The following is a 23,428-nucleotide window of genomic DNA, read 5'->3' as shown; positions in this document are numbered from 1 at the left end:
ATGGGTTCCTACTATACCAGGCACCGTGCCAGGTGCAGGGAATGTAACAACAAATAAAATAATCCTGTTTTTTGAAATTCACTGACTGGTAACAGACTGACACGATAAACTGTAATGAGAAAGGTACAAATTTAGAGCACAGAGTATGCACAGTAGTTACGCAAAGAGTACTACAGAAACCAAGCTAATTCTTGGTGTTGAGGGCACAAAAATTAGAAAAGACTACATGATGGCAGTGATCCTGAGCTGGAACTCAGCAAATGAGTTGAAATTTGCCTGGCCAAAGGTGGAGTGGGGAGGGGATATGGCAGTATTTGGGGTTATAGAGACCTGCAAGGCACTAGTGTGATGGGGAAAGGGTGCACAAGAGTGGAACTGCTGGTAATCCCTTACTTAGAGTGTCAAAAAAAAAAACACAAAAAAAACCAGGAAGAGATTACACTGCAGAGGAAAACAAGGCTCAGACTACAAAGATCCCCAAAAGCTGCAATAAGAGCCATTATAAGCAGAGATTCATGGTGAAATTTAGGTTTTGGAAGCTATGTGGGGGATGGATTAGACCAAAAATTTGGGCAGAAAGCATGGTTAGAATGATGAGGACAGATCTGAGAAATAGAAGAAAACCCACAGGATTTCAAAACTAACACCAGGTGGCGAAGGGGTGGGGATGATCAAGAAGAGGCAGACTCGAGAAGTGTGAGGTTCGAGCATTGGGTAATTCAGCTGATGGTGACATGAAGAGAGATAAAATACTGGCTGAAATAAGAACTAGTTACAGAAGAATAGGAGAAAAGACTGGAAATCTGATTAGAGAGGTCTATAGGATGGTGGACAGTTCTTAATGCTAGGCTCAACTTGGTAAGCTTTGTGGCTCCAAGGAAAGTTTGTTAGACTAAAGAAGTAGTCCAAAGGTATCCTTTGGAAAATGCTGTTATAATATGCCAAACAATAGGTAGCAAGCACATTCAGGTGGTGGTAGTAGGAAAACAGAAAGAGATATTTCCATGAACAATGGGGCCCAGCAATTGATTAGACAGGTGGGCAAAGCAGGGTCTGAGAAACATTACTTTAAAAAGTCAGGCAAAAGAGCTGGATGAAAAATGTATTCTATTATTTATGCACTTACTCCAAAAATATAAATGCTTACTGTAGGTCAGATGCAGCTCTAGATCATGCAATGATGACCTTGGCTTGGAAGATACTGTATTTGAGGTTATGATACAGTGGATCAGACCCAAAACTCAGGTCAGGAGCTAGAATGAGGAGAGACAGACAAATTCATTTTGTTTAGGAATGATAAGTGACAAAGACTAGAGGAAATTACAAGAAAAAAAATGCCAAAGAGGAAACCTGAAGAACATCAACACTTATGAGGTAAGAAGAGGAGAAATCAGTGCAAAATCTCACACATTAATTCATTCAAAGCTCAGCTATATTTAAGCACACAATATACTGAAGGTTCTGAGAAAGATACAATCTCTGGTCTCAAGGAACCTATACTACAACAGGAAAGTTTATATATACATAACTAATACTAGACAGCAACTTCTGAATACTATTAATAAAGTTTCAAAAAAATGCCATAGGAGATGGGAAAATATTCTAGCTTGGGTTAATTAGGAAATATTTATGAAGGAGAATTCATCCAAAGTTGACCCTGCAAAGAAGAAATGGGGCATAAGAAAGGCACAGAGGTAACAGGTAAAAGCCAAAGACCAACAACAGTAGGTGGAATTTTACATTATTTTAGTCACTGTTTGCAATTACTCTCATTGCATAAAAGAAAAGAATAATCAAAAAGTTGAGTGTAGGTAAGACAACAGGCAGCTACCATTCAGAATGAGCCTTAAGTCTAACACTACACAGCAATTCTTATACAAGAAGAATGAGAAATGATAAAATGTAATGGGAGCAATAGAGAAAAAGCTCAGGTAACAATAACAGAGTTTCTTTCAAGGATGTCATATTTTAAAAGACTATAGGTCTTTGCTGTAGTAATCCCACTTATAGAAATCTATCACACAGATACACCAACACAAGGAAGAGACTATCCATATGTAAAATTATTCAATATGGACTATATGAAATAACAAAAGACTGGAAACAACCAAGTAGCCAGAGGTCTGGTTGAATAAACTATGGCATATCCACACAATGATATATTATACAGACAAAGAATCTCTCCATGTACTATGAGGAGATTTCCATATTAAGTTGGAAAAAAATCAAGTTGTAGAAAATTGAGATACACTACCTTTTACATAAGACTGGGGAAATAAAAATGTGCATATATGCAAAAAGAACATGGGAAGAATGAACAAGAAACTCAGAATGAGAGAAGATATTTCAAGTTACATCTGATAAGGATTTAATGCCCAGAATATATAAAGAACTCTCATAACTCAAAGACTAACAATGCAATTAAAATGGGCAAATGAGTTCGATATTTCTCTCCAAAGATATACAAATGATCAACAATCAAATGAAAAGATGTACATCATTAATTACTATGTAAATACAAGTCAAAACCATAATGAGATGTCACTTCACAACTAGGATGACTATAATTAAAAAAAAAAAAAAAAAAAAAAAAGGAAAACAAGTGTTGGCAAGGATGTGGAGAAACTGGAATTCTTGTACATTGCCAGTAGGAATGTAACGGTTCAGCCACTGTGAAAAATAGTTTGGCATTTACTCAAATAGTTAAACACAGAATTACCATATGACCTAACAATTCCATTACTGGACATACCCAAAAGAATTAAAAACAAGTACTCAAATACATGTACACAGCAATACTATTCACTATAACCAAAAGGTGGAAATAACATAGGATGTCCATGAACAGATGGATAAACAAATTGTGGTATACACATATAGTGGAATATTCAGTCATAAAAAGAAATGAAGTAATGACACATAAAACATGGATGAACTTTGAAAACATTATGCCAAGTCGAAGAAGCCAGACACAAAAAGTCTTGTATTATTCCATTTATCTGAAATATTCACAATAGATAAATCCATAGAAACAGAATACAGAGTGATGGTAGTCAGAGGCTGGGGGGGGGGGTGGCAGAGAATAGGGAATGACTGCTTAATGAGTATGGGATTTCCTTTGGGGGAGATGAAAATGTTCTGGAAATAGAGGTGGTGATCATACAACGCTGTCAATATATTAAATGTCCCTGAACTGTTCACTTTAAAATAGCTTTATGTTATGTGAATTGCACCTCAAAAAAAAATCTTTTAAATCTAAAAGAATGGTTTTATGGTTACCTGTGGAAGGAGGGAGCAAATGAGTTGAAGGAACAAGCAAAACTCCTGTGTATACATTCCTACAGTTTGACCTTTGAATCCTATAAATACATTTCCAAAGCAGTAAAAAAAAAAATTAACTAATCCACATTCACTTTATCAAACTTAAGTTTAAGAAATAACTTTTCTTTTGTCACAATATGAAGAATGTTTCTTTAGAAAGTAACTTCAGATATGTTGTTTACAATATCTTTACCTGTGTTTAAAACAGCAGTGTGGCTTGTCATCCATGTAAATGATTATTCTAAGTACCAACCAAATAAGCCCTTGAGTTCTTACAACAGTAACACATGTTTTGATACAGTCTCACCTGACTCACATTTCTGGGCTGAGTTTCCAGGGCTGGAAAGAACAAGCCAGAAGCTTTGTAGTTTGATCATGTCCCATTTATTTTTGTTGCTGCTGTGATTGCCTTTGGGGACTTCTTCATAAACTCTTTGCCCAGACCGATGTCTAGGAGAGTGTTTCCAACTTTTTCCTGTAGTGTTCTAATAGTTTCATACCTTAGGTTTAAGTCTGTTATCCAGCGTGAGTTGGTTTTTGTGAGAGGTGAAAGGTGTGGGTCCTGTTTTAGCCTTCTGCAGGTGGCTATCCAGTTTTCCCAGCATCATTTATTGAAGAGGGATTCTTTTCCCCAGCGTATGTTTTTGTCTGCTTTGTCAAAGATTAGCTGGCTATATGAGGATGGTTTTACATCAGGATTCTCACATCTGTTCCACTGGTCAATATTCCTATTTTTGTGCCAATACCATATTGATTTAATTACTACAGCTTTGTAGTATAGTTTGATATCTGGCATATTGATGCCTCCCATTTTGTTTTTGTTGCCTAGAATTGCTCTTGATATTCGGGGTCTTCTTTGGTTCCATACAAAGCATAAAATTATTTTTTCTATATCTGTGAAGAATGCTGATGGGATTTTAATAGGTATTGCATTGAATCTGTAGATCAGTTTGGGTAGTATAGACATTTTGATGATATTGAGTCTGCCGATCCACGAGAACACTCCTACACTGCTGGTGGGACTGCAAACTAGTTCAACCTCTGTGGAAAGCAATATGGAGACACCTTAAAGCGATACAAGTGAATCTACCATTTGATCCAGCAATCCCATTGCTGGGCATCTACCCAAATGATCCAATGACACTCTACAAAAAAGACACCTGCACTGGAATGTTTATAGCAGCACAATTCATAATTGCAAGGCTGTGGAAACAGCCCAAGTGCCCATCAATCCAAGAATGGATTAATAAAATGTGGTATATGTAAGAAACAATGGCGATATAGCACATCTTATATTTTCCTGGTTAGAGCTGGAACCCATACTACTAAGTGAAGTATCCCAAGAATGGAAAAACAAGCACCAGATATATTCTCCAGCAAACTGGTATTAACTGAGTAGTACTTAAGTGGACACATAGGTACTACAGTAATAGGGTATTGGGCAGGTGGGAGGGGGGAGGGGGGCAGGTATATACATACATACATAATGAGTGAGATGTGCACCATCTGGGGGATGGTCATGATGGAGACTCAGACTTTTGGGGGGAGGGGGGGAAATGGGCATTTATTGAAACCTTAAAATCTGTACCCCCATAATATGCCGAAATAAAAAAAAAAAAAAAAAAAAAAAAAAAGAACAAGCCAAAGCTCACTGCTCACAGGCCGACCACCCAGGACTGCATTAGTACTGTGCTCTACTCAAATTAATCAACTCAAAAGACTCAGGAAAACCAAAGAGGACTTTCTAATTCACTTTTACTTTGATTTTGATGCTTCTATCTAAGCAGTCTGTTAAAAAAAGCTCCACAGTATCATCTTGCTTCTGAATTTTTTAAAGGATTTTTTAGTTTCAAAAAGATCTTCTCACATATGACAAATATACTTAACAGTTTTCATTTCAAAAGCCTTCAGTTGATAAGCCCTGAAATATCTTAATATTTTAGGACTGGAAAATATCCATAAATCCTATGTTGTGTAGCAAAAGTTAAGTTTCAGAAGAAAAATACAGAAACTTCAAGAGCTTTCTGATGGCAGTCTACAGGCAACATCCAACTTTTAATCAAGTACAAGGTTTAAATTAAGATTACTGAGCCCTGGCTGATTTTTCTTTTTTAAGCCACACTTTTCCTGACAGTACCAATGTACTAATTTCTCTCATTTCTGAGATCTACTAAAATTATACTTTTGTCAAGCTTAACACTATATATAAAGTTTGGTCTCAATCTATAAGCAGCAAAGGATACATGACAGATCTTACAGTATTTGTTTTATAACAAAGACTAGTAGTTGAACAAATTGCATACATCAAGTAGGACTTATTCTGGGATAGCTGTAATTAGTATTAAATACAGCAATTGCTTAAAATATAAGATCTTTGATTAAAATCTATAAGCACCACAAACTAGCACCAGAGATTAATTTAGTTTGATTTCTGATGATTAATATTTGTAAAGAAAAATTAGGCAAAATCCTTCTATCTTTATTAGGTTTTTCATAGAAAAGAAAATATTGTTTTTTTAAAGAAACTCTGACATTGAAATACACAATTGTGATATTAAACAGCAATTTATAGTAACATGAGTTTATTCCATATAATATAAAAATACTTTTACTTTACTTGTAGCTTTCTCCAGAGTTCAAAGTATGTGTAATATGAGAACTTAAGGACAAGGGATAGGAAAAAAAAAATAGAAAAAAGCTATCATTTCAAAGGAGGGCAAAGATGAAAATTAGAATCAGGTCTCTAGAAGGCCTAACTTCTTCAGTGCATGTGGGGAGGGAGGTGGGGAGGCAGATGCACATATGAAGCTGAATCATCTGGAGCTTGGTAAACCCACACATGAGTTATCAAGCCAATTTTTATTTAATGATGGGTGATTGTATTCCCCATCCCCTCTCATGACTGGCCACTTCAGGCCACCTCCAGAGGGGCCCACACTGTTGAACTGCTTCTGCAGCACCTCAACCCCACATTTATCACTCTCTGCCAGGTGCCATCTATATCCAAATCTCAGTTCTCTATTCCATCTGAAATCCCAATCACAAAAAGAATCATCCTGTCTAGTGACTTGAATAAATTTGATTGCCAGTATTAAATTCACTCAAGTATCACCAACAGAAATATTCCTTTTCAGTTTTTATACTAAACCACAAGTGACAATACCTAATGCAACAGCAAGGATATGATAAGTCAGTAAATTCATTAACAAGCCAAGAAACTTCAAAAAGTAAAAGAAATACATGACATTTGTCAGGGAGAGGGTCAGGAAGAAAGAGGGAAACAATATAAAGAATGGAATGAGACAAAAAGGACAACCAAGGTAAGTAAAAAGGTCACAAAACAAGTAATAAGTAGTGCCTTCTGTGTATTTTAGTTGAGAAAGGAGAAACACATTAGGGGTTCATTTGATCTGATAAATTAATGAGTACAATAATAGCTATGATTTATTAGGCAAGACATTGTGCTAAATGCTTTACATACATTATCTCTTCTAATCCTTACAAAAACCTTGTGAGAGAGATTGACTTTGTTTTATAAATGAGCACCTGAAACAGACAAGCTACATGACTTGCCAAGGTCACACAGCTCATAAATGGCAGAGCCAGGATTTGAATTCTATTCTAAAACTCATAACACTATGTTATAATGCCAATACATTATAGCAGATGGTCTTAAAGCATGTTTTTTACATGTTTTTAACAAGATATTCCCATAATATGACCTTTAAGACACGATGTTAAATGAAAAAAGGCAAGTGTCCTAAGAGCCAGCCTCGAAAGTAATTAGTACGCTACCATTTGTATAAAGTCAAAGAGTTGAGGGGAAAGACATACACGGCTTTATCTGCGTAAGACAGCACTGAAACACCACTCATGAAACTGAGAACAGTGACAGCCACAAGCAGAGGTAACTAGGGGACTGAGGATCAAAACATCAGAGACTTTCACTACCTCACTCTGGTATGGTATGAATTCAACCTTCTCAGTTTTTTATAAGAAATAAGCACTACATATCACAAGAGTGGAAACAAGCACCAAATGCACTCACCATTAAATTCATACTAACTGATCAACACGTATGTGCACATATGTAAGTTAATATTCATTGGGTGTCAGGCAGGTGGGAGATGAGAAAAGGGGATGGGTAAATTGACACCTAACAGGGATAGTGTGCACTGTCCTGTGGTTGGGCACACTTATAGCACTGACTTGGGTGGTGCAAAGACAATATATGTTAACCAAAGGATTTGTACCCCCCATAATATTCTGAAATAGAAAGAAATACTACATAACACAACAATGTAACCACGAGAATTAAAATCCTGTAATGAAAGGATACCTTAGCCTGTTTACCAAAGCTAAATAAAGATGCTTAAGAATAGTAACAACATACCTAATTTTAATCAAGCATCCTTTTTAGATGTTTTTACCTGTAAAGGATGCCTATTAACACTGCTCACATCCTAAATATGAACCAAAGATGCTGTCACGCATGAAAATGAAAAACCAGTTGCAGTGAACATGGGAGAAGAAACTGCAGGTAGAAAGTCTTAATAGATGTATGGAAGCAAAAAAAAAAAAAAAAAAAAAAAAAGGCCAGATATAGTCAAGGGAGAGGGAGGAATGGGCAGAGCAAAGCCCATACCTGGCAGGCCCCAGGTAACACAGCTGCAGAGCAAAGCCAAGCTATAGAAATGTGAAAGAAAGATGAAGTCACAGAAGCATCTAAATTAAGCAAGGTCAGGAATAGGAATTCTTACTCCCAATTAGTCTGGAAAGCAAAAAGCTGAAAACAAAAATCAAAGTACATGAAGACCAATTTTATTTGTCATCAAATGAATAATATAGTAAGAATCAATGCTCCTTTGCTTGCCTTATAAAACTTTACTTTTAGATACTATAATTTTATATTTAAAATAAGATTAAGCACCCTCTCCCTATTTTAAAAGGTTTGAATAATGACTGCTTAAAAACACCCTCCCTCTTTCCCTTCTCTCCCTCCTCTCTCTGGCTAGTTTAAGCAAAAAGGGATACATTGTAAAACAAACACTGTAAACTTCAGGAAAACTGAACATCCAAACCTCAGGACCAGCAAGAACCAGAATAGCTCCAGGCTGCAGTGATTTGTAGAGTTCCATAAAAGAGTGGAGAGAGGATAGTACAGAGATGTGACCAATGGGGCCCCTACTATGTACCAGGGCATGCTGAGAAAATGGTACATTTTTGTGAGCCAGGTGCTACCCAATTGTTGCCTACTACACTATAGCATTCATACATAATGCTCTACTAATTTACATTATATTCAATATACAGGTCAGTGTGGCACTTAATGCCAGGATACATTCTAAGAAATGCATGGTTACATGATTTCGTCATTGTGGGAACGAAGTTCAGAGTGAACTTACCACAAACATAGAATAGTCTACTACCCACCTAGGCTATACAGTACAGCCTATGGATGCTATGCTACAAACCTATACAGCATGTTACCATACTGAATACTTTAGGGAACTGTAATACAATGATAAGTATCTGCATATCTAAACAAACCTAAACATAAAAAACATACAGTGAAAACGTGATATTATAATCTTCTGGGACCATTGTTGCATATGCCACACAATGTTGACCAAAATGACATCACACAGCACATGACTGCACTTAAAGTTTTAAATACTAAATTTATGTATATTTAAATTTAAATTTCACTCCTAATTTTCATTTACAACTATATGCTTCAAATTTTGTGCATACTGCCATAAAAAACTTGAATGTACTGAACTGATTCAATATCAGTTGTTGGGAGAATTCGACACTAGAATCAAAGATTAAACAGCACTAACCAGAAATCAATGGTACAAACATGTTTATCAATCCATCTTTCAAAGGAGTTTTTTATTCTTATAATGAGCCTGTAACTTAAGATACCACATGGCTTTTTCAAAAAGATGAATAAAATAGGCCTGAAATAATTTAAGTTCCCTCAAATGAAGGGAAAAAAACAAAATCTATGGTCCTTATTAATGCACTCTCAGTCTGAACCACTAAACTACAACAATACCAAATTCCTCCTAAAATCCACTAATACATTATGATAATTAAAATGGCTTTCATAATTTTTAAAAAGTTATAAAAAATGCTTATTGTTTAAAGCTTAGAACATTCAGGAAATAAAGGAAAATCCCCTATAGCACTGTAACAGAGATAAGCACTTTAAGCAGGTTGGTCTACTTCTTCAATCATACTCACTGTATCATATTATAAAACTGAATAATTTTCTATCTGTTTTTACTATTATATCCCCATACTTTAATCTTTATGCTTTCCAGTAAGATTTTACATTATTTCTTATTTCAAAAGCAATCTAAGCTCATTATAGATCAGAAAATAGAGAAAAGCAAAAGAAAATAAAACACCCACAATTCTACTCATCTACTCTACAGCTGATACCAGTATCTTGGTGTGTTGACTTTCATACCCTATTCTACTTGCATATATTAATATACGAATGGCCCTACATCAAAGAAAGCTGATACTTGAAGACTTCCCATGACGTGAGCTCACATCATGTACAGACGGCAGCACAGTGTAAAGACTAAGAACAAGGGCTCTGGAGACAGCCAGGGCTGCAATTCAAAGCCCAATTCCATCACTTAAATGGAACACATTAACTTCTATGTAGCTCAATTTCCTAATCTATAAAATAGGACTGCAAAGGTTATAAGACACTGCATAGAAAGACCTTAGCACAGCGCCTGACATATGAAAAGCATTCAATAAAAACAAGCTATTAGATTCCACAACAAATTCTGTAACCTCCCTTTTTCAACTAATATATTCTGAAATCCTTTCATATCAATTGAAGCCACTTCTACACTATCCTTTTTAATACCAACATAGTAGTCTTCTGTTCCACATCAGTCACTGTAAAAGCAACCAGAAATTCAGATCATCATCGTGGACAGGGTCACTTGCTGTTGACTGATACATATGGGGACAGAGGACTCGGCCAACCCAGCTTGCTCCCTAAAACAAGGGAATAGAAGTCAGAGCAGGTCAGGATTCTCAATGTTTCCTCAACTAGCTGATTTGGGACAATGCAAAGGCCAAGTAGGATTAGGCTTTAAAAAACTATTTTTGTTGCCAATAGTATCTGTGATGAAATTCAGCTTATTCACCCAAGAAACAGCAACTTTTGAAGCAAAATAATTGCGAATTGAAAAAAAAAACTCTCTTAAGCTATATCTGCAGCCAATGAAATCTTAAAGTTTTTAAATTGTTATCAAGTATTAATTGCATAGAAGCATACTATATCCTATAACATTTTATGCTTTTGATTCCGGAGAACAGAAGTTAGAGATGCAGATGGTCTTCATCTTTCCAAATGTTTAACACTCCATGATACCAGACTTAAGTAATTTTCAAACTTCAAGAGTTGGTAAGAAACCACCAGCTGATGATATCAAGTTGCCACAAACGTGCAAATGGCCACATTCTTATCTGTAATTAACTCTCACATCCATTGAGCTTCTTCAAATCTTAACCACGTTCTTCTATGTGTATGCTTTCTCTCAATCATTTGTGGGCATTGGGGCTTTGTTTTTGTTTTGAGACAGGGTCTCAATTTTTTGCCCAGGCCGGGATGAAATGGCACAATCATAGCTCGTTGTACCCTCCAACTCCTTTCAAGCAGTCCTTTTGCCTCAGTCTCCACAGTAGCTAGGATTATTGGCACACATCAAAAGGATAATTTTTTCTATTTTTTGTAGAAACAGGTCTTGCTAATGTTGCCCAGACTGATCTCAAACTCCTGGCCTCAAGCGATCCTCCCATCTTGGTCTCCCAAAGTGCTGGGATTACAGGCAGGAGTCATTGTCCCTCAATTGTTAAAAGTACTTTATCTTGTGCGTTCAGTCTGCTCTCTGATAGCCAAGATCCAAGTCTTATTTTTCCACAGCTATGACAAGCAAGAGCCCAATTCAGAATGTACTGGAGGTCATTTGGAATGTATTATCTAAACATGAAGGTCATGTTGTTTGGTCCTTCTACCTGTTTTGCAAGAATCCCATTATGATCTAGGCATTGAGTTCCTCACTCCTGTTGCTGAGTCTCTTTCTACCTGTATCCTTCATGTTTGTGTCCCAAGCGCTAATCTGAATCTCCAGATCCTAACACAGCTTGCCTACTTGTATGTCTGCTAAGGTCCTGTTTTTCTAATTACAGATAAGAATTGTGGCCATTTGTACTCTTGTGGCAACTTGTTATCAGCTGGTTGCTTCTCACCAACTCTTGAAGTTTGAAAATTACTTAAGTCTGGTATCATGGAGTATTACATTTGGAAAGACGAAGACCATCTGCATCTCTAACTTCTGTTCTCTGGAATCAAAAGCATAAGCTGTTTAAGCTGACCTACCAGATTCTGAACCCTCTATATGGCTTAAAGGGCCCTCCCAGGCCAATTGTACTGCATTATATTTGTCAGTGTGCCTATGCCCTAATAAACTAGAAGCTCCATGAAGGAAGTATGTTTTATTATTGTGCCTTTATTGCCTTATATAGCACTTTACTCACTGAAGCACTGACTAAATAAACTCTACTGCTCATATACTTTTAAAATTTTAGTTGACTACAAGTTGTACATATTTATCATGTGTAACATGTCTTGAAATATGTATACATTGGGGAATGACTAAATCGAGCTTAACATATGCATTACTTCACATACTTTTGTGGTGAGACTAAATTTACTCCTAGCAACTCAACAAAATACATCATTAACTATAGTTACCACGTTGTAAAGATCTCCTAAATTTATTCCTGAAATTTTGTATACTTTGACCAAGATCTCCCTAGCCCCTCCCACTCCCTGCTGCTCACACTCTTTAGCTAATCAGTACATGCTACAATATGAATACATGTAGAAGTTGCTAACACTTTTCCAAAACCACAAGGCAAATATGCATACAGTAAATTTGAGGGACACATTACTACATTGCTTCCTCTTAGTCTTTTGCTATTTGCATTTCACTCCTTTCAATTTCTTTCTTCTTGAAGTACATCTTTTAGTAGTTCCTTCAGCAAAAGTCTATGAATCAACTTTGTCTTTATGTATAAAGATGTTATTTCACTCTTTTAAATATTACTTTAAATGGATATAGAATTCTAGGTTGGTGGTGGATTTCTGCCTCAGCATATTAATCATCCTCTGCTACGAGCAAAACACCTGCCAGTTCAGATGTCTGCTCTCCTAGATTGCTTTGGTTTTGTTTTCTAACATTTCACCTATGTCTAGGTATGAATTTATTTGTATCCAGATCTGAAACTGCTACAAGCCTTGAGAGCTCCCGCTTACTCCCCAAACTTAGTTTTCATTTCTGGCTCCTGGGGATTTCCTGGTCTTTCAAGCCCAGTTATGTTTGTTTGTTCTTATTATATATTGTCCACAGTTTCTATGTGTTTTTTGGCAGAGGGTGGGAGTCCTCAATATCAACTCTGGCAGCAATGTTGCCAGAAGTCTCCAGTAGTCACAAAATATGATACTGATAATGATTACTTACCATTCTGTCAGATGATAACCACTCACCTTTTGTTCCCCAGCCTCAACAACAGGTTTTAAATTTGGAAAAAATAAATATTCCCAAGGCATTTTAAGACCATTTTGTCACTATGCTTTTCAAATGGCTTCACAGTTCTTTCCTTAAGAATTTCAATAGTATAAGAACACACTTGTTGACTCCATTTTCTCCCTATCCACTCATTCCATAATCAGCTTCAATCTACTTTATACTCCTACAACTCAAATGAACTTATACTCAAAGATTGTCATTTCTCACCTTAACAGATCCAATGGCCTTTTCTTGGTTCTCATCTATTCACCTCTCTGCAACAATAATGACCATTCCAATTTTTCTATACCAGTTCAAATATTTATCATTCCTATACTATATTTCAATCATTCCTTAACTCATCCCTATCACTCCACACTCTCCTCCCTGTAGTTCATCCAGTAAATCACAGCCAGGATCAATGGGTCTTCACAACAGCTATATGAAGTAGGTGCAATTATGTAATTCTTCAGGGAAGAAAATAACACTTAAATAAGATTAAGTTAGCCAATCCAAGGATACACAGGTAGCAAGTGGTTGAGTCAGTTATTTTATGCCAAGCCCATTGTTTTAAACAACATGCTATACTGGCTCCACAAATATTTATACCAAAAGCCCAGAACCCTCTTAAACACATAACTCACCTATCCAAACACCTTAACAGCCCTGTCTGGATGCCTCGAAGATTCACATTGATGTATCAAAACCAAAATCATGATCATACTTTCCAAACTGAAGTGAACCAACCTCAGTGAATGCTAGTACTAACTAGTCACATAAGCCAGAAACCAGTATGTTACCTATAACATTTTCTAACTCACCCTCCATATATCCAACCTATTACCAAATCCTGTCCATTTTTTGCCTCCCAAATCTCTCTATTGCATCCACCTCCCTTGATCTCCAGCACAACCACTCTGGCTCAAGCTGCTACATCGTCTCACCTCAACTACTGTTATAGCTTAACTCACCTACAGTCATTCATTCTGGTTTCTTCCAACCCATTTTCAACTGTGCAACAAAAATGGTACTTTTATTTTCCCCCCAAGATGATTTTAAAATACAAATCTGATCATTTGATAAAAGTTTTGGACTTAGCAGCAAAGCTTTAAATCAATCTTTATTTCATAGTCTGAAACAATGGGAATGCAAAGATTGGTGACAGCTAGGTTTCAGCCACAAAGATAAAATTTTCAGCGAGTCAAGAATGATGCCAATCCAGAAACAGAAGCAAACTGGAAGATGAGGGCAAAGAGGACAATATCTAAGAGGTTTTGAGCACTTACCTCTAGTTATTCCTGAGGTGGAACTGAATCCCAAACTTACCAGGTTTTAGGGTATTCTTCTAGTTATGCTGCAATACCCCAAGGACACCTCCAACCCTTAACATTTGTACCCCCATAATATGATGAAATAAAAAGGAAAAAAAATCTTTTTTCCTTAAGTATTTCAGGCTGAGATTCTAGCTTGCAACTAAAAGTTTTAGCTTAGGAAAAAAAAAAGGCTTTAGAAGAGCCAAAGCAACAATCTTAGAAAAGGGGATATGTCTACAAGGCAAAAATAAAACAAATTCTACATAAAGTAAAAATACCTTTGGCCAGCAAATATATAAATATGCTGTTTATAAACTCACGTATCTCCTTCCTTTTAAAGGTGTTACATAAAATGCTTTAGGGTAAAAGCCATGTTTTCTTTTATGTTCTGCAAATCATCACAGCTTACTGTAAGAGTGGAATAAATGCTGAATAAAAAATTAGAAGTAAAAGCATGACTATACAATAGTATAAATCATAGAGCTGCATCCCTGGGAACTCCCTCCCTTTGGAAACAGTTTATACATGCACTCACGTAAATAAAATATTTTTCCAGTGACATTTTACCACTATTCTATTTCCTGGTTGTGATTTTGCATTGTCAGATATTATAAACTCACCTTGCTCTCGGCCAAGAATCCTAAATATTACCCAAATATACTGAGAACTGGTGCAGTATGGAAGAAAAAAATTAGCTGTGGAAACTACAGATTCTATCCTATATAAACACTTTTTCTGTTGCCATCTGGTGGTTCATGCGTAAAAATCAATGCTGACATCCATTGTATAGAAGGAGTTGGTTACACAGAATCAAAATCTTTCATTCTTTTGCATCACACCTAACATGTACGGAGAAGATAAAATTGACCTTCCTCATGAGAAAACCACAAAGCAAAATAAACTAAGGATAACACTAAAGAGAAAAACCCACAGACACTACACCACCTCTGGAAAGGAGCACCCTTATCTAAGTATGATAGATTATACCTATATGAACCCTCCTTATCCTGAATCTGAAATACATTCCTAACTAGCATGCTTAAGGTTGTTAAAATTCCCGCTACCAATTATTCTTAATAAGGGCAACTACTGGAGCTCCCCAGCTATCTACACTCTCCCCAAAGTCACACCATAGTCATTATTTGGTTATTTCCCTGTATTTCTCTTCTTGGAAAGTTCCATTCATCTTTGTAAAATCAGGCTTACAGAACTTCCAAACTTCTCATGGTAAAAAAATTAGGTCTAGAATACAGAGGAGAGTTCTAAAATGGAGAAAAGGTGATGCAACATTGCACAAAAGGCTAATTTTGTCTATGTAATAATATGGGCCCCAGGGGCCAGCACATTATCTGAAGCCCACATCTCTAAAGATGGCCTTGTCAATTTCAAAAAAATTTAGAAACACAGCAAAGCCAAAAACACTGCAGAAACTGTAGTCTCAGCTCATGTTCAATAAGCTAATTGCCAAAGATCAGTAAATTGATAAATTTACTTGACTCATGTATCTGTTAAGAAATTGGATTTAATTGATAGCTGTTACCTTCACTAGATATTGTCTGTATATCAATAGATTGCCCACTAAGCCTGTTAAATTGAAAAATAATTGTGTTAATTTTAAGGGTTCTTTACTACATGTCCCTAATGAAAATAATTATACCAACATAACATTCAGTTGAGCAAAGAAATAGATACCATCTACTGATTTCTGTAATTCCTGATGGTCACTGTGTAAATATAAACATTTCCATCCATCACTATTTTTTTTTTCATACTAGATTTATTTATTTCTCCTTATGGTTCTGTCAGTTTTTTGCAATATATATATTTTTTTTACTTTTTTTTTATTTTGGCATATTATGGGGGTACAGATTTTAAGGTTTCAATAAATGCCCATTCCCCCCCCCCCCCGTCCATCACTATTTTGTATCCTTTTAGATTTCTCACTAAATTACCTCCAGATTTCCATTAGTCTTGCCCTTTCTTCTTTTAGCCATTTAGATAAATAAGCATCTCATATTTTAAGGAAATTTATTTCTCTAATCTTCAAGCTTACATTGATAAATTATGGCACTAATTTGTTTTACAGAACCTAAAATTTTGAGCATGAACCATTTTGAGGCTAGAGTATATACATCATGTCTTAGATGGCAGTACCTAAGGAGAAACGTTATATTGCATCTTAGTTATCTTCAACATTGTAAATTCTCTGGCAAAAGTAAAGTGAAGAAAATGAGGTTCTAAGAGCTAAGACATATGGAGTTATAGAATCCCCAGACAGGAGACACACACAGTCTGGTGAAGGACAGAAAGGATATGACAACATACGGAAGATCAGAGAATCAGAGCAGAACGATTTTCAACATCTAAACCCCTCCTCTTATAAGTGAGAAAATAGACTCAGGCTAACAGACTTGCTCATATGGCAAGGTAGTTACAGAATGAAATAAAAGCCAGGTATGACATAGTGTGCCTTTCCCATTGGCCACATCTGTTTCTAGGAAAGGTTTTTTAAAAATATTCTCATTCCCACAATACCCACAGGAGATTGAGGCCAGGCTAACAATGAGTCTCTGGCTCTTGAGCTGCTTGTCAAGAGGCCAGACCAACTACATACTAGACTAGCAAATGCATAAACAAAGGTTTCCTAAAGCAATGCTCACATATTATTTTGTGTTTGGTAAGTAGTGTTAATATAATCAAGCTGTAAGAGTAATAAATTTCTCCAGGTCTCAGGTACAGGATCGATAACTGGCAGGTAGGTATCTGTCACACTATGACTGACTCTTGCATTTCAGGGATTCATTGAAAAACTTATAACTGTAATTTCTACATGCTACCATAGGATGGCAGGAGGTGCCATATTTGCAGTCCCAAATTACAAAATGTATTCTCCCTCAGGATTAGGGGTTCAAATGCTTTTTATTTAAAAGAAATGGTACAAATTTAGGGGACACTCAATTAAGAAAATGCCTTACAGAAATGTTAGACCCAATTAATTAGAATAAGAGACTATATAAATTACAGTGATCAGTTCCATTAGGTAGAAATGTATCATTGCTTACTAGGAGTATTTAACTAAATAAACTCACATTAACACCTTTACTTTTTAAAAAATAATTCCTTAATTCTTTATGCTACACCTTTCGACCTGATTTTCATTCCATATGCTCAGCCTTACTCAGCTTTAATGCACTGGAACTTCAAGGGTCTACTTTCTTCAATTCTTAGAGAAATTTAAGCCATGACCTAATCAAAATCCTCACTGTGTCCATTCCATTCTCTAGTTTTAGTCAACTGATATTACCCATCTCTGACCACTGGGACACCTTAAGACAGGCCAAAAGGCAGGCAGAAAGACAGTACATGCCACAAACTTCAACCACCTGAAACACCAAATCCCATGTACCACAATGAAATGCAACAATGCTTAGGATGAAAATAATATAAAGGCAACTGGTAGGCAGGATTAAACTACAAAGTCTTATCTGACATCACCTAACTACCCACTTAATTTGCAGCCTTACAATTTGTTTTATCCCAATATTTGAGAGTACAGGAAATTTCCTGGCTAGGTATAACCCCAGTACATAGCTGAACTTAACTGTGGTTAGATAAAATGCATGCTAAAGCAAACAAATAAAACACCTGTACCTTACAAACTCCACCTCTTTGTTTAAAAAATTCATATACTTAAGTGCACCTAAAAGAATTTTCCAAAAGTTCCCCCAAAAAATGGTTGGTTCATTTCCAGTAGTCAATTGTAGGGTGGTCAAATCTCTGCCAACAGACCCCAACTCACTGAGCTGGAACTCAAGCTATGTTGGGGTGGAAGGGGAGGTAAGACAAATACACCAAAATGGTGATAGTAATTTTACTAGGAGAGAGGAATGGGTATATGTAGGGGTTTATGTATATTCTTCTTTTATCTTTCAAATTACTTAACGTAATTTTTTACTGTTTTGTAATAACTAAGGCAACCTGAAACTTGAGGTCAGATAACAACCAGGTATTCAGAAAACATCTACTACCATCTTCCCTTTGGCATAGACTGGATTGCTGCCCATTTCTCCCTGACCTTATAAAGGCAGAGGCTACTTGGGAGACATACAAGCCCAGTGGTTACAAACTCAAATTATGTTCATAGACTCAGATCAGGCTTCTCATTTGGGCTTCACCCCTACCAGTCCTGAGATGGCAGGCAAATTAGTTAACATCTCAGTGCCTTGGTTTCCTCACCAATAAAATGAGAACAAAAAATGCTACCTCTCAGGAGCTGTCATGAAGAATGAGCACTTAGTGTTTGGCACAGAAGGGCTAGATAACAGCTATAGGTGACTACAGACTGAAAAGAGGGTGATAACTGCTTATTGTTGGATTTACAAGACAGTAACCAACCAAGTGATCAGTTGCCGTCTGTTAAATAACTCAGTGGTCTAATAAAAATTTAATTAAGTATCTGAGCATTTATTAAGTGTAAGATCCTTTATTAAGACTCTCTAGTGAAGCAAGGTAGTCCAGAAATCAAGTTCCAGTTGAGACTCAAATTGCAAAGCTGTAAGTGGAAGGCAGTCTTAGGATAAGAGGAAGATGAAAAACAAAGCACTTTTGGATTAACAAAAAATATGGACACAAAGGAAACTAAACTGGTAGTGAATTCAAGTAACACTCCAGCAACCAAGTGGTTGAAAAGCCTAATTAGTAGACCTTACTCAATGTTGGGAATTGGCCTAAGTAGTCCAGACTACAGGGTATCAGGCCAAGGGTGACAGAATTGGGTGAGATTGTGGATAAACACAAGGATAAAAAATGTAACGGCCGGGCGCTGTGGCTCACGCCTGTAATCCTAGCTCTTGGGAGGCCGAGGCGGGCGGATTGCTCAAGGTCAGGAGTTCAAAACCAGCCTGAGCAAGAGCGAGACCCCGTCTCTACTATAAATAGAAAGAAATTAATTGGCCAACTGATATATATAGAAAAAATTAGCCGGGCATGGTGGCGCATGCCTGTAGTCCCAGCTACCTGGGAGGCTGAGGCAGAAGGATCACTCGAGCCCAGGAGTTTGAGGTTGCTGTGAGCTAGGCTGACGCCACGGCACTCACTCTAGCCTGGGCAACAAAGTGAGACTCTGTCTCAAAAAAATAAATAAATAAATAAATAAAAAATGTAACGGAAAGACACAAGAATCACTTGTAGAGTTTTTAACTGCATGCTTCTGAGAACCAGCAGGTCTGAGGTGGAGCCCACTTAATTGCATTTTTAAATTTTCGCTGGTAATTCTGAAGCACACCGCAGGCTAGCACAAAGTAGGAGCATAACAGTCTCAGTAGGAACAGAATATGTGAGTAAAAACCCGATTAGCTCAGGGTGAAATTTCCAAGTTTGAGATCATAAACCTGGAACAGGTATAAGTGAAGATAGGTTCCAGATCCATAAACGTTACTGGAATTGGGAGGTTGAGGGCTGGGAGCAGACTACAGGCCCAAATCAACGTTAAAGGGAAATCAAGTCATGTGATCTCATTTAGAGGGGTTAGGGCAATGATCATCAAACTTGGCTAAACATCAGAATCACCTGGGGAGTCTCAATATCCTGATGCCCAAGTCAAACCTCAATTACAACAAATTCTAGAGGATCCAGGCATCAGTAGTGTTTAAAGCTCCTGGGCAATTCTAATGTGCAACCAAGTTTGAGAAAAACACAGGGTTAGTAAGTCTCCAGAAAGTCACCAGGTAACTAGAATGAGGAAAAACAAGGTAATATAAGTTAGTGGTTCTGTGTATCAGAATCACCTGGAAAGGAAACTGTTGCTCGTAGAATATAGCCATCTTCTACAGCTTTACCAAACTCCCCAGATGATTCTGATACATACCAAAGTTTGAGAACGATTGGTGTAAGTGACTGGAAATAACTCCAGATGAGAAACTAAGGACTATGAACACCTCTCCAAGACAGTAATTGACAGGAGCATTCCTACCCTCTGGCCCTGGTGAACACAAGCTGAAATCTATGGGGTGTATAGGACATTACCAGAATCAGCAAGCCTGTGAAAGATGCAGCAGTAAAGCTAAAGGCACCACAGACTTCACACATATCATACTTATGATAAATCCTTTGCTTCAGAAGTCATCCTTCTAAACCACTCACATCTGGCTTCTTGTTGGACAGCATAAAGCAAGCATGCATTGCCACCTGCCTTTCAGAATTAAAGACTTGGCTTTTTAGGAATCCAGCATTCACAAGCAATTAAACACACACCAATAAGCAGAGTATTTAACTCAGAAATTCTCATTACCATGGAGAAGAAACTCCAGGACATATCAGTTACATTTGGAAGATATGAACCTAACATTTCACATAATGATCAATTACATACTTGTAACATCAGCTATAAATATCTAACTTTTACTGGTCAATGTTGCACATATCTCCCATCAAAACTAAGCATGCCCACATGAAGGTCCATAAAAAAAAAAAAACAGAAGTTAGGAATAGCTTCACCTGGCTACATAGTAATAATGTGGTACTTAAGACCAGTTCCAACTTAGTGGTAACTATCCCATTTAGAATGTTACATTTTATCTAATGAGATTCAAGAGAATACATTCCTACGCACATGACCAACTCATCATCCCATCAGAAATCTCTACAGCAGCACCAGAATTTTCATTTTCAAGATACATGAGCTTTTGTCAAATGGTGACATCTCCTCTGTAATATGAATTTTCAATATGATATAAAAAGTGATAGATATATTACACATTTCACAGAGCACAGAGAACAGAAACCTGTCAATGAATTTAAAATTTGTGACAACCTATTTGAAATTTTACACTAAAAGATCCATATACTTTCATAAACCATATAAATGTAAAACAGGTACCAATGTTTTCACTGTCAACAAGGAATAAAATATTCCTCCCTAACAAAGTTTGGCTGTTGCCTTAGTATGTTTTTTAAAGAATAATGTATTTTCATTAACATTTCAGTTGTAAAAATGCAACTCTTTATATAGCCTTCAAAGCACAACTGATAAAAACAAAACTTGAAATCCATGTAATATACTTCAAAACAAAGCCACTGGCAGATTTTTTTCCCCACCATCTCAATTTGTGACCACATCTTCAAATGTATATATACAGGTCTTACTGCAAAATGCAAGTCACTGTTTTAAAAAAAGGAAACTTAACAACAAACACCACTTCTATTTTAAAGGTCATCCTAAGTGATTTAGATTTCTTCACTTGAACCTGGCTTCTCTTTGGCAATCTACAGATCCCATTTTACAAAATGACTTAATAGATGCTTTTCTTCCAGACTAAGTCATTAAGCAAAAAGCAGCACAAATAAGTGAAATGAAAATTTTCCAAGTAATGGAGGGGTTAAATTAACCAGAAATATGGCAATTTGTTTTCATATAGTAAAACATGAAAGGCATTTACGAAAGGGGGGAACCACAATTTAGATAACATTACCTAAGCATTAATAAAAATATGAGTTGTTAAACTACCGGTTGATAGTTTTGAGTTCAGATCTTCAAGACATTACATTTAAATCATATTACTACATATAAATCACCTTCACATGACACAGAACACAGCTAATTTAAGTTTAATGGCTCTCATTTTCCAACAACCTCAGAGTACCAAGTTCCTTACCACGACAGCAGTCTTCCAGGATACAGCTAACGAACAAAGTTAATTTTTCCGAAAGCTGCCAACAGCAAAACAGGTTCACTATCCTGTTTTAAAGACCTCATCAAAGGCCATATTAAAGTAGTTATTTCTGGCTTGTTTGGGTTTTTGGGTTTTTAAGACCAGCAAACTTCAGCGAAAAAAGATGCTAACCGGCAGGGCGACAGTACCGGTTTAGGAAAAAAACAATCATCCAGAATTAGGGAGTAAAACACATTTCAGAAGAGATTCCACCTCCCTCTTCAAAAGGTCACTTCGAATCAGCAGATCCTCTTTCCCTGTTTTAGAGATCACCGCTGTATTCTAAACAGGAGCCAACAGAGGGAGAAAAACAAAGCAAAGTGGAAAGGCTGTGGGCACTGAAAGTTTTGCTCCACCGACTGTACAGCACCCACTCGGGGTCGGGCACCGGGACTCGGGGGACTGGGCGACGAGGGGAGGCGGCACGCGGGGGAGGGGCTGGGGGAGGCTCGCCGAGCCCGGCATTCGGGAGTCTGCGGTCCGCGTCACTCACGGCTAACAAGACCCCGCGGTGCAGAGACGGAGACAAATCAACCCATTTCTAGTCCGCGCCGCGGGACCGGCCTCGGGCGTCCTGTCAGGGAGCGGGCGAATGGGTCCCAACTTTGAAGGCGTTTGCGGCGTCTCGCTCGGGAGAATACAAGAGCAAAGCAGCAGACAGGGCGCGTTTTCTAGACAGCTCGCCGTCCCTCCCCGCCAGTCCTGCGCTGACCAGAAGACTCGCCGCGTTAACCCCTCTGCTCCCCACCCCCGTCCCTGGAGAGCCGCAGTCGCGCCCCGAGAACCGCGGGGACCCCGCACGCCGCGCCCCCGCCCGCACCTACCTTGCGCCAGCGCCCGGAACAAGTGCAGCTGGAGCAGCAGCAGCGCCCACCGTCCGCGGCGGCCCGGGCCGAACTTTGCCGCCCGCCGCCCCACACTCGCCGCGTCCTCGCCCGGGGGTTCGGGCGCCGCGCGGGGTCCCGGGGGCTCGCGGCCCGACACGGGCTCCGGGCCGGGGCGCGGCGGCGGCGGCGGTCGGGCGCGGCCGGGCGGGGACCCCCGCGGCCGCCCCGGGCCCGCGCGCTCAGGGGGCGCCGCGCCGCCGCCGGCCGCTGAGGGCCGGGCGCCCCGGGCCATGCCGAGCAGCCGCCACCCCGGGCACCGCGCAGGACGTCCGCACCGGCGGGACGGCCCCGAGTGGACGCGGCGCCCCCCGGCCCGAGGTGAGCGGCCGCCGGGCGCTGAGGGGCGGCGTCCCGGGTCCCCGAGTGAGGGGCGCGGCGCGGGCAGCGGGCGAGCCGGGCGAAGGAGAAGTTGTCAGCGAAGAAAATTCGTGTCTTGCAGTCCAGAGCCTCTCGCGGCCGCCGCCCCGCGGCCGGAGTGCCGGGCCCTGCAGCGCTCTCTTCCAGGGGTCCGCCGGGCGCTAGAAGAGGAGCCGCCGCCGCCGCCGCCACCCCCGCCCGGCGCTGAGGAGAAAGTGCGCCCGCCCGCGCGCCGG

The 23,428-nt window shown here is 38.6% G+C and overlaps 1 protein-coding gene across 1 annotated transcript in view; it reads right to left on the bottom strand.

Moving 5' to 3' along the window:
- SDK1 (sidekick cell adhesion molecule 1) overlaps window positions 1-23,067 on the bottom strand; it is a 905,178-nt gene extending 882,111 nt beyond the window's left edge. Inside the window, exon 1 of the mRNA XM_020281544.2 lies at window positions 22,773-23,067. Coding sequence (XP_020137133.2) covers window positions 22,773-23,067 — 295 coding nt within the window. The remainder of the gene's footprint in view (window positions 1-22,772) is intronic.
- Window positions 23,068-23,428: the final 361 nt, after the last annotated feature.

Source organism: Microcebus murinus, chromosome 19 (assembly GCF_040939455.1).
Source record: "Microcebus murinus isolate Inina chromosome 19, M.murinus_Inina_mat1.0, whole genome shotgun sequence".
In the NCBI taxonomy this organism is placed as follows: Eukaryota; Metazoa; Chordata; class Mammalia; order Primates; family Cheirogaleidae; genus Microcebus; species Microcebus murinus.
The sequence above is the reverse complement of the archived record's forward strand: the minus strand, read 5'-3'. Positions and strand labels throughout refer to the sequence as shown.